At 33.6% G+C, this 11,409-nt stretch overlaps 1 protein-coding gene across 3 annotated transcripts in view; it reads left to right on the top strand.

Annotated features, from left to right (window-relative positions):
- Positions 1 to 11,194, top strand: part of LOC138701620 (dynein regulatory complex subunit 5-like) — a 64,643-nt gene extending 53,449 nt beyond the window's left edge. For all 3 annotated transcript variants that reach the window (XM_069828695.1, XM_069828697.1, XM_069828696.1), the window contains exon 9: positions 215 to 11,194. In XM_069828695.1, coding sequence (XP_069684796.1) covers positions 215 to 249 — 35 coding nt within the window. In that variant the 3' untranslated portion in view covers positions 250 to 11,194. The remainder of the gene's footprint in view (positions 1 to 214) is intronic.
- The last annotated feature ends 215 nt before the right edge of the window (positions 11,195 to 11,409 follow it).

The following is an 11,409-nucleotide window of genomic DNA, read 5'->3' on the forward strand; positions in this document are numbered from 1 at the left end:
TAAAAGGTGAAATAATTTTATTCAAAACTGTTACACAGTCATGTATGTTTATTCTCTGTATTGAATTTGTTTTTGGCAAAAGTTGTTGTCTGTCTAAATAAGTTTAAAGTGAGAGAGACTACATATTAATTAATATCTGATTTCAATCAGAGAGTCTCATGTCATTTAATGATTAAGAACATTCGTTCCTAAGTTTCAAATCTGTCTTTTTCAGAAGCTGAAGTTAATAAGAATGAAGAATGGGAATAACATCTTGTTCAGCATGAAGTGACAAGAGGGCATAGTATGGAATTAAAACTAGTTTTTTTATAGCGTACTTAAATTTTTATATTAATGTATAAGAAAAATCAAAACCAGAAACGTAAATATTGGTGTTACACAAGAGACAAATTTAGGACCTGTTTCATTTCTTGCCTATATAAACGACCTACTGAACATTAAATTACAAAAATTTTCTGTTGCTATTTATTCACATGGTGATGACACAAGTCTAATTCTTTCCTGGATCAAATTGGAATGACATGTACGAAAAAGTCAATAAAGGTATAAAAATTGGTAAAGTATGGTTAGATTCTAACTTATTTTCGTTAAATATCTCTAAAATGTCCTTAATACATTTCCTACCTCTGACTGAGTTTCTGATGTATTATCAAGCAGTATATTTCACTTGACGATACATGTCAGAGGAAGAACAATTGTTTGTATATATCGTCCGATTAATGTAAATATGATAATAGATTCAGTGATGTATACAATGGAGGAAGAAAGGAACTGGCCACCTTCCCCATTATCTTCTGGGTTAGTTGTCTCATGAATAATGCCTTGATGTGTCACTCATGATATTCAAACCTGTCTTCGGACAGTTAACTAAACAAACAAAAAAAAATACATTTTCCATTGATCCTAACTGGTATTCAGAATCTACATTATTATAGTAATAACTCAAAGTATAATATAATCAAGGTTGTTCATATTGTGGCAGCAGGCCGGAACATTTGCGCGCGTCTGAGGAGGAAGGAGGAGCGTGGGAAGGAGGGTCCGGTGGAGTGGAGGCACAGGACGTCGGGGAAGTTGCGCGCGCATCTAGTGCAAAGGAAGCTACAGGCCCGGCACAGAGTGGAGGGGACGGATGTAAGGGAAAACGCTGGAAACAGATTGTTCCCAAACCGATTGTTGTAGAAGCTACGGGAAGTAGTACATTCGAGAAAGTGTAATCTAACAAATAAAAGCGAGCAGCCTTCGAGTCTGTCAAGCCAGTTCAGTTGAGCCAGTCTAATTAGACAGTCAGCTGCGAGAGACGTATCCAGTGGAAGTCTTGGGTTCGAAGTACAGTGAACTTAAGTGAGTACTGTGGCAGCGTTCAGGCGAGAGCAACGCGTCCGGAAGTCTTGGGTTCAAAGTGCAGTGAACTGACTCTGGAAGTCTAGGGTTCGAAGTGCAGTGGACTGTTATCTGGAAGTCTTGGGTTCGACGTACCGTGAACTTGAGTGAGTGAGCTAGAAAAACTTGCCAAGGCGAACGAACTGAGAACTTACAGTTTTGTTTTGTAAATCTTTTTTTGTGAACATTAGTTGAAATTAGGAGTACATTGTTGTTCTTCTCAATAATAAACGTGAATAGTTATTGTCGTTCTGTGGAGTGCAATAACGACTACTGTGTTGCAGTGTTGAGTGGAATACCCATTCTTGACGGGTGTGTGGTTGTTATTGGAATAAAAGTAACATTATTGTTGAGTTAAAAGTCACAATATATTCAGCAATGTGCATGCCCCTCTTTGAATGTCTATGCAGAGGTTAAGTATTTAGGAATAATTACTGATCAACATTTAAAACTGAATAAACTCACTACTGGTACCTATTTGATAATACTGTAGATTATGAAAATGTATTGAGAATCAATAATATAGAAATTATAATTCACGAAAATATTTATAATAAACAAAATGAAATTATAAATTCGTTAACAAAATTATATAATCAACCAACAAATTTAATTACAATTATACTTGCTTCTTACTTATTTTTAACATTAATTGTAGTAGTAAAAATTACAAACATTTCAAAAGGACCACTACAACAAATAAATTTGCGGGTGCTCGTGTAAGGAGGGTTAAGTCTGAAATTGGCTAAAATGAGATAAATACAGATTTTAACTTCTCACGATTACTTCTTCCTTGTGTTAAAGGGGTTACGTGATTCTTTCATCGATGACGGAGTTGCAGTACTCCATATTTTGTGACAAAGGGGTTATGTTCTGTGCCAAATGAGACAAGTTTACATAACTCTTTTTGCAAGTCAGACGTTAATGTGTGAAGGGGGTTAAGTTCACTTGACTCTGTTTGTACCGTGGAATTTTATTTGTATGGGAGGTTATGTTGACTTATCCCCTTTAACTGATTGGCATGTCCACATAATGCACAGAGATATGATTGGCGACAGGAGAAAATTAAAACTGTAGTAGTTGCTACAATATGTTTACAATGTGGTTAGGTATTACCGAGGTTTTCTCCTACTGTAAAACGAATGTTGGACAATCCATGGCGCTTTATCGGACTTACTATGCCAAACATCATCGCGTAATAAAAAATTACATCAAAGTTAAATAATCTCGTAGTTGATACCGCGTCCTTAAATAACCAATTAAAAAATAATTAATATTGTTCTCTTTCAAGTAACAGCTCCCTTTTGTTAACCTTTCCACATTCAGGTAGCAGCCCTCCACCTGATGTACCCAACGAATTTCTAGATATATTTAGTAGTAATGAATATCGATCCTGATTTTATACCAAAAGACTGATATGGACATGTCTTCTTGTGACTCAAAAGAAGATCCATCAGTACGTAGTAATACTACACATGTGCCAGTAGTTTGTAATGACGAACGCATAGATGGAAATAAACAATCTGACAACTTGAGTGAGGAAACTGTAGTCCAGCCTGCCCGGATGAAACGAAAAGTTCCTAAAGAAATACTAAAAAAGTAAGAAAAGATAGTAAGAGAAAAGGGAACACGGGTGTAGAATATGTTACTGAGAAATGGAAAATTGTTTCTTCGAGGGAATGCAAATCTTTGAGTGAATGTAGAATAAAGTGTTCGTTTCGACTTAAGGATGATATAAGGAAGAAAATGTTCCGAGAGTACAGGGATTGCAGTTCTATGATAAAAGGGTCGAATATGTGTGTGGACTTGTACGATTCAAAGAACCAACCACTGCAAAGAGAAGACTCTATCTCCAAATAAACAAACGTTTAGGTATGTGAGTTATGAGTAGGACCACCACCTGGAAATAGATAATAAATTAGAGCCTATATGCAAAACGTGTTTCCCAAAAACTTAAGGGAGTCTAAAATGTTCTTTGAAATGAATCTTCATAAAATGGGAGCCTCAACATCTGGAATAACTTCTAACTACAGAGTACTACACCCTCCTTCAAATAAGTGGTCTGAGGACACTATTGCAAGAGTTCATCAGCATATTTACACTGTTCCAAAATACGAGCGGCATTACACAAGGAGGGATTCTGAGAAGAAATTCCTACCTCCCTAATATACATTGAAGAAACTGTGCGAGGAATATCAAGGACAACCAAAAATCATCAATCCTGTTGGTCATCCCAAGTACAAAGAAATATTTCACCCACAGAATATCGCAATAAAAATACCAAATAAAGATACATGTTCCAAGTGTGGCAAGTTTCAAATGCAACTGGCGGTAGCTCCAGAAGATCAAAAGCTCATAATCAAAGATGCTCTGAGAATACATCAAGAAGATGCTATCAAAACGTACCTATCCAAAGCAGCTGACAAAGAGAAGTCAAGAAAAGAGAGTCAAAACGAGGAAACTGTAGTTTTCAACCTGCAGCAATGCCTCTTGAGAGTCAAGTAAAAGGCAATTATGAACATATAATTTGACAGTTCATGATTGTAACATAGGTCAGCCTCACTGTTTTATGTGACACGAAGCTATAGTCAGAAGGGGATGCAAAGCAAATTGTCTCATGTTTGTAACAAATATTTGTCTTCAAATGAAAACAACAGATTAGAACAAGCCATTCTCTATTCCGATACAGCAGGAGGTCAAAATAAAACAGATTGACCACAAAGTTCTGGGTCACACTCACTTGGGACGTGACTCGGATCACTCAGTTATTGAGGGAAAAAAAGAAGATAAGCATGTTCCAAATATATCACCTTCATGGCTGGTATAAGCTAGTTAGAATGTGTGGAAAGGACACACCATTCAAAGTGACAGAGATGCAACAATCAGATTTCTATGATTTTGTAGCCCTCCATGATACAGTACTACAGGCAGGAAAGAAGAATTCTGAAGGTGAAAAATTTGTGTGGAAAGACGTACGTTGGTTTCATTATTAACACGGCAGGAACTACCTGGTGAAGTAAAAACAGATTTGAATGAAGAGACTCCTTTTAAGGAAGTGAGCTACTGCCTTAGAGGCCGTGAAATCACTGAACCCATATGATTTCCCATACATGATGGGCCTCCGAGCATAATTAAAGAGAAAAATGAGGATTTCCAAGATCTTCTTCGTTACATCCTCAAGTTATTTTGGGGATTTTATCAAAATCTCAAAACAGAAGATTTACCAGATGTTCTTTCGGATGAAGATGAAACACAAGAGTCTTAAATGTTGTCACATTAATATTGTTGACATGTTCTACTTTATAATTAAATTGTTGTATTATTCTTAATCATTATTCATTCCATCAAAGAAAAAGAACTCATTTTTCGTGAAAACATCAAAATAAACTATTGAAATATTTCCAGTAATTGTCAAATTAAAGTTATTATTGGCACTTTTACTTAATATTTATATTGTTGTAGCATTCAGTCAGTTTAAATAATTCAAACATTGATCTCTTGTTATTCTATATTGCTAATTTTCTCAATAAAATGATTGAACCAAAAGGGTTAAGTTACAGTGATTACCCAATACTATTAATTAATTACTTCGCACCATTTGATGAATACCATGAATGAATGTATCATAAGCCAAGTAAACATATATTTGGACATTTACAGCCAGTTTTCGTGTATAAATATTTATATCCTGATTTATGAGGTAGGTTCAAACTTTGTTTTTGCTCTCCTGAAAAGTGAGTAATATTGACTTAACCCCCTTTACACGAGCACCCGCGAATTAATTAATAAACCCATACGAATTAGACATCCCTTATTTAAAATTGCCAACAATGCCCTAATTGATTTACCAACACCATCTTCTTCGTTATTTGTCATTGAATGTAGAACATTCTTTTTATTTTGCTTTGATACAATCTATAATATGGTATTGCAAAATTGATTGGGGAGGCATTTCGAAGTTTAATCTCACTCCATTATTTTTACTTCAAAAACGTGTTCTTAAGATATGCTTACAGAAACCTGTGAATTATCCAACTAAACTTGTTTTTTTTTTATTATTTTAATGTATTCAAACTTACGCAACTACATTAACGAAATTTATTTTCTTCCACAATTTCAACTTATTTTATTACAAAGGTTCCCTAATATTTTAAAACTGAATATACTTAGATTTAAGAAAGAAAGGATAGATTTTTATAGGATGGTTTTCTAATATATTTTTAATTTCATAATTTATAATTTATTATAATAATTAATAATTATTAAATAGACACACACACACAAAATATACATCGAGAAAACAGAGCAATAGGCCTATATTTTAATACATAGACTAATAAAACTAAAGAAATATAAATTAATTCAGATCAGTTACATGGAATTGTAGAATCTGACACGATTTTTTAAGCACACTGGTGACTATATCACCTCTCAAACTAGATGGAAGACCATAATTTTTTCTGAAATCCTAAAAAAAATTAGATATGGTGCCTAATGCTCCAATCAAGAGGCCAATAACCTCTGTACTCTGACGATATTTATTAAAAACGTATTGTGTTGTAGGCTCATAAATATATTTATTCCCATAGTTCACTTCCTCGGGTTGTTTGTACCGCAGTTCCATTCTTATTGTTGAATCAATTATAACTGTATGATCTGAATCATTCTTCAATATTATTATTACATGGGTCTAACAATAAGTTCACTGGCTCAGAGAAGAATGCACAATGGTTGTATCAAGTCATACTCATTCCATATACACTTGAAACCACACCAACTATCTGCCAAGTCCCAAACTGATAATAGAGTACAAGCTACATTACAAAGATATGACTCCCGACTATATCTGTATTATGGTCTCACATGTTGGATCCATACATAATCTGAAACGAATTTGTATTACATTGACTACATGACTGGTAAAATTTTGTTGTATGTCACATGCATAATTAACAAAATTTAAGCCGCTTCTATAGCTTCATGCTAATGTGCGCTGGTTCTAGCCCCCCCTTGCCGTGCTGGAATTTGTGGTGGACAAAGTTGACTTGGAGAAGATTTTTCTCAGGGTACTCTTGTTTCTATTTTCCATTCCACCGACACACTCCATTTCTCCCTCTTTGCATCTGACTTCTACTATAATTAAAATTAGACTGTTATGAAGTCTTGGGTGTAGTACCAGTCTCTATACTCATATAGAATTTAAGGACTATGGGCTCCGGGGTCTAGGATTTATCATGTAATCATTTGGGAATGGAACTTTGCTCTATTTGGGCTGAGACAGGACAACCTGCCTGTTCAACATCTGATTTATGATTGCCACCCAGGTCACCTGTAGGAATGGAACAATAATCGCATATAAATGCACAATGTGAGAGTCTAAGAACATGGATGTATCTCGCGTTCAGCCCTCAAAAAGCCAGCACAATTCAGTCTCTCACAATTTATACAACATATTTCCTAACTGACATTACGTTCGTTCGTTCAAGCATTCATTCATAGTGTTCTGCCCAAGGGCAGATCTTTCACTGAAAACCAAGTATTCTCCAATCTTTCTATTTTCCACCTTCCTCTTAGTCTCAGCATACGATCTATGTATCTTAATGTTGTCTATCATCTGACACCATCTTCTGTATGTGTCAAACTGAAATCTGTTACCGGTAGCAACTGTGCCCACTTAATGTGTTTACTTCCAGAAACACGACTGACTTACTGTAAGTGCTAGTCAAAACAATGTTTTCTTGAATTGACTCGTTGGTTCTATCATAATAATTAGTGATGATGGAATTTGTAGTGGGTAATCAGACGTTGCAGACGGTTTTTTTCGGGGTACTCTCGTTTCCCTCAATAATTCCACCAACACTCCCCACCTCTCCCTCATTTCATCCATCATCTGCAATAGTAAAAATAGGCTGGTGTGGAGTTTTGAGGATAACACGAGTTTCCGATGCTAGAGGCTCTGGGCCAGTGGGGCTTATTGGGCTACTCATCTGCAAAATGGGATCTGGCTCTATCTGGGCTGAGACCGGATGGCCCACCTGTCAGCATCAGATTCACGAATGCCACTCAGGCCACCTATCAGACTTGGACAGTCATTGCATATACAGGTCGCACAATGGACCATATCCAGAAATGCATAGTGTGTTAGCTGGGAGGCAAGACAATAAATGAAAATAAAATGGTTCCAGTCTTTGGCAATTTTTACGGTTAATGATGACAAAGTCACTGACAGTTCTTCGAGATATTAAATGTTGTATAAACTACATTTTTATAGTCTTACTTGTGGTTTGTGGTGTATCAGAATTCTAGACAAATTGTTGGGTCTCGCCTGCTATATATATATATATATATATATATATATATATATATATATATATATATATCAAAGTTACGCCATTGATTTTCAAGTTCATTGTAAACAGCTGTTTTGTGAGCCCATAAATGTTGCAGTTTTATTGAAGATTCGAAATGCCTCCTATATGTCAGAACTACCTATAATTTTTAGATGTATACACTCGTTTTGTTAGATTTCAAGGTTTGTTTATTAATATTTTTTGTAATAAATTAGTTATAAACATGTTTCTTTTCACTTAGTATTTACAGGATTTAAGTTTACGCTAATTGGCACATAATAGATAATGTGTTTTGTTATGTATTATGTTAAAGGTGTGTTTCTGCATTTTTTCATAGATCTTTATACTTCGCATAACTGTTTTTACATCCTCATACTTTATTATAATATAACATGTCAATAGTTTCCTCTGTTTATATTTTTATTTTATTTGCATAATTTGCATTCTTAGCTTGTTATCTGTAGTTATATTTATTTAAAATTATATTTTAAAAAGTTTATAACAAATAATTCAGTATTGTTATATTGACTGGCCAGGTTCAAACTACAATTGGCTTCCTATAGGCTAACCAGACGTCCCCAATTTCCGGGGACAGTCCCTGGTTTTGAGTTGCTGTCCCCAGGGAGCAAATGTTCCCATTTTTGTTCCCAGAAAAGTTTTCTCCCCAGAAGTTTTGATTTTGTTTCAATGACATTTTACACGTGAATATTTAAGTATCGTGATGAAACTGCTGTGATTCATGCACATTTCTGAACAGTTCTCAGTATGAGGCAGAAGAACCAGCGAGCACAGTACGAGATATTCTGCACTCTTTAAGAAGAACATACCAATATACTATCTTTGTCTTCATTTGCGTTGCACAGAAGTGTTAGAACTGCCACAGCGTCCATTTTTAAATAGTTAAAAAAATGACAAGTTTTGTGACAAACCAACACATGAAAATTAGTATGATGTTTTTCAACATTTCAAAAAAAAAAAAAAAATCTATTCTATTTGAAAATCTTCTCAAAATAATGTCATTAATCATGTGTCTTTCAGTCAGTAATTCGTCAGTTGAAAGACTTTTCTCCACAATGAACTCAATCTGGGCTGATGAAAAGTCAAGAATGAAAATTGAAACAGCTTTGTTACATGTGAAAACAAACTTTCATTTCTCATGTAAAGAATTTAGTGTGAAGCTGTATATGCGAATGAACAGATCCTTAAAAAGATACATTCTTCAGACAAGTACTTGTAAAATGTGTGTGTTAAAGTTCAGTGTGTACAATATTATGTGAAAGACTTTCATGCATGCCTCAGTACTGAAATTGAATTCTTAGTGACTATAATGAGGTATGTATAGGAGTTACGTGTGTTTATTCATTTAATTAAAAAAAGTTAAGATACTCTACAAGTTTAGTGTGCAAAGTTCTATAATTGTATTTACTGTTACATGCATTGTCTGCAACATTTCAATGGATAGTGATTAGATAAGTGTTTGTGGTTTTTCTTTAAATTGCCGATATGTCTTGCTGGACCATAAAAAATCTGGTCAGCCTAGCTTCCTAGGCATCTGAAATATTTATAGAAAAGCACGACAGATAATCACATGAAATTAAAATGTATATGATATTCTAGACATTTCCCGTCAGAGGTGAAACAACATAAAGTGGCAAAACATTATCAGTTTTCTAGCTACATAATGGTTAATTGATTGGAATAGGGTATTGCGAAAGTACGTCGTTATTTTATTTATTTTTGGTACGAGTAACATTTCTTTAAGTATTTATTTGTGGCTGTATGCAAGTACTTACACGGTATTTTGAAACTCAAAATATCATTTCGGATTCCGTAATAAATTACGTACATCAATACACTGAATCTTGATCATATGCACTTACTTTTGTATAAATTAATGTCGAAAATGTACACGTGACAACGAAACCAAAGCACTAAAATGTCAAATGTCTTGTCTTATTTTGCCTCCGTCCGCCTCCACTCAGCGCTGCCAAACGTACCCATGCTCCGGCTTGTAACTGAAGATGGCTCTGTTTTGTAGCATTCAATTGTACTTTGTTAATGGATACCATTGTTGTAATAAATGCTCAAGTAGCCATCTTCGTATGTGCCTGTGTGTCACTTCATTTTCTGTTTTACACAATGTAAACAAGATCATTGCAAAATCCAGGTAAGAAATAAATATGTAGAATTTAAATCACTATATCCTTATAAATCACATCACTAAACATTTGTAACAAAACTTGATGCGCTAAGAAATATTTAAAATCCACTTTTGAATGAATTAAAATACTGTTATCAATATACAATATAATTTGTTAGAGCACTTTTATAAGTTCCTTGTAACTTACTAATAATTAATAACTACTGAATGGTTCTATACTTTGTTTTTACCGTATTCTATTTATTATCTTATTATTTACTAATTATAAATAAATTAATAATTATGAAATGGTTCTATACTTTGTTTTCACTACATTTTTTTAAGAAGTTAATTGATTTTTGTAGCTTTAGTAAAAATTTGCATCTAATGAATTGACTCCCGAATATGAGCAATGCTCTTTTGAAGATTCACTGTATTTAGTATGTCTATTTTCATTTGAATAAATTATTATGATTATTATTATCATCGTCATTTTTTTGTTGTTTAGTCAACTGTCCAAAGACAGGTCTGAACCTCACAAGTGGTATCAACAAGGACCACTTATGAGGTAAATAGGCCAGGAGATAATGGGGTAGAGTGGTCAGTTCCTTTCTCCCTCCATTCCATACATTGCCGACTAGCTACATATTACATAGTCAGACTTCAGATGCATACAAACAATTGTTCTTCCTCTGACACATATCGTCATGTGAGATGTATTGCCTGATAATAGTTGTACATATCAGCCAGAACTTCAATCAGAGGTACATCGTCATTATTATTACTTATTCATTGTGTAATAATATAAATCTCGAAAAATTAATATCTTTGTCCACATCCTACAATAAATGTTTAAATGTTCCTTATTGTATTTTACACTCAGTTGATGCATGAACAATCTCTTGTAAGAAAATAATTTCCTTTTAAAAAACATAACTTTTCTTTGTGTTTCTATGTATATTTTCCGTGCTAATATCCATAAACTTTGAAGAAGCTCTAGGATATTCAATTCAATCGATTAAAATAAAACTGGCCATAATATGTAGATACGAAAATATTTTATATCAACAGCAAATTCACAGAAGTCCACTAATAACATTTTATAGTGCTCAAAGAAATTGTTATATATATTTTATTGCAAACTTATGTAGAAATATGCAAATTTATTTTTTCATAAGTTTGCAATAAACTAATATGCAACAATTTTTTGAGCTAAAAAATAAAATATATATCACATGTTATAAGACTGTATTAAAATATGCAACAGTTTTCTTTGAGCACTGTATATTACATGAATTCGTGAAAACTGTAATGCATGAATATATATATATATATATATATATATATAATATATATATATATATATATAATATATATATATATATATATATATATATATATATATAAAATACAATCTACATTAGGGTGACCAGATTCCCAAAATAAAAGAATGAGACACTAAAGTTGACACGAACAACATTTTATCTAAACATTCATTATTACTTGTATTTATATGTCAGTGAGCAATAATGTCCAATT

This window comes from Periplaneta americana, chromosome 6, assembly GCF_040183065.1.
Source record: "Periplaneta americana isolate PAMFEO1 chromosome 6, P.americana_PAMFEO1_priV1, whole genome shotgun sequence".
NCBI classification, from domain to species: Eukaryota; Metazoa; Arthropoda; class Insecta; order Blattodea; family Blattidae; genus Periplaneta; species Periplaneta americana.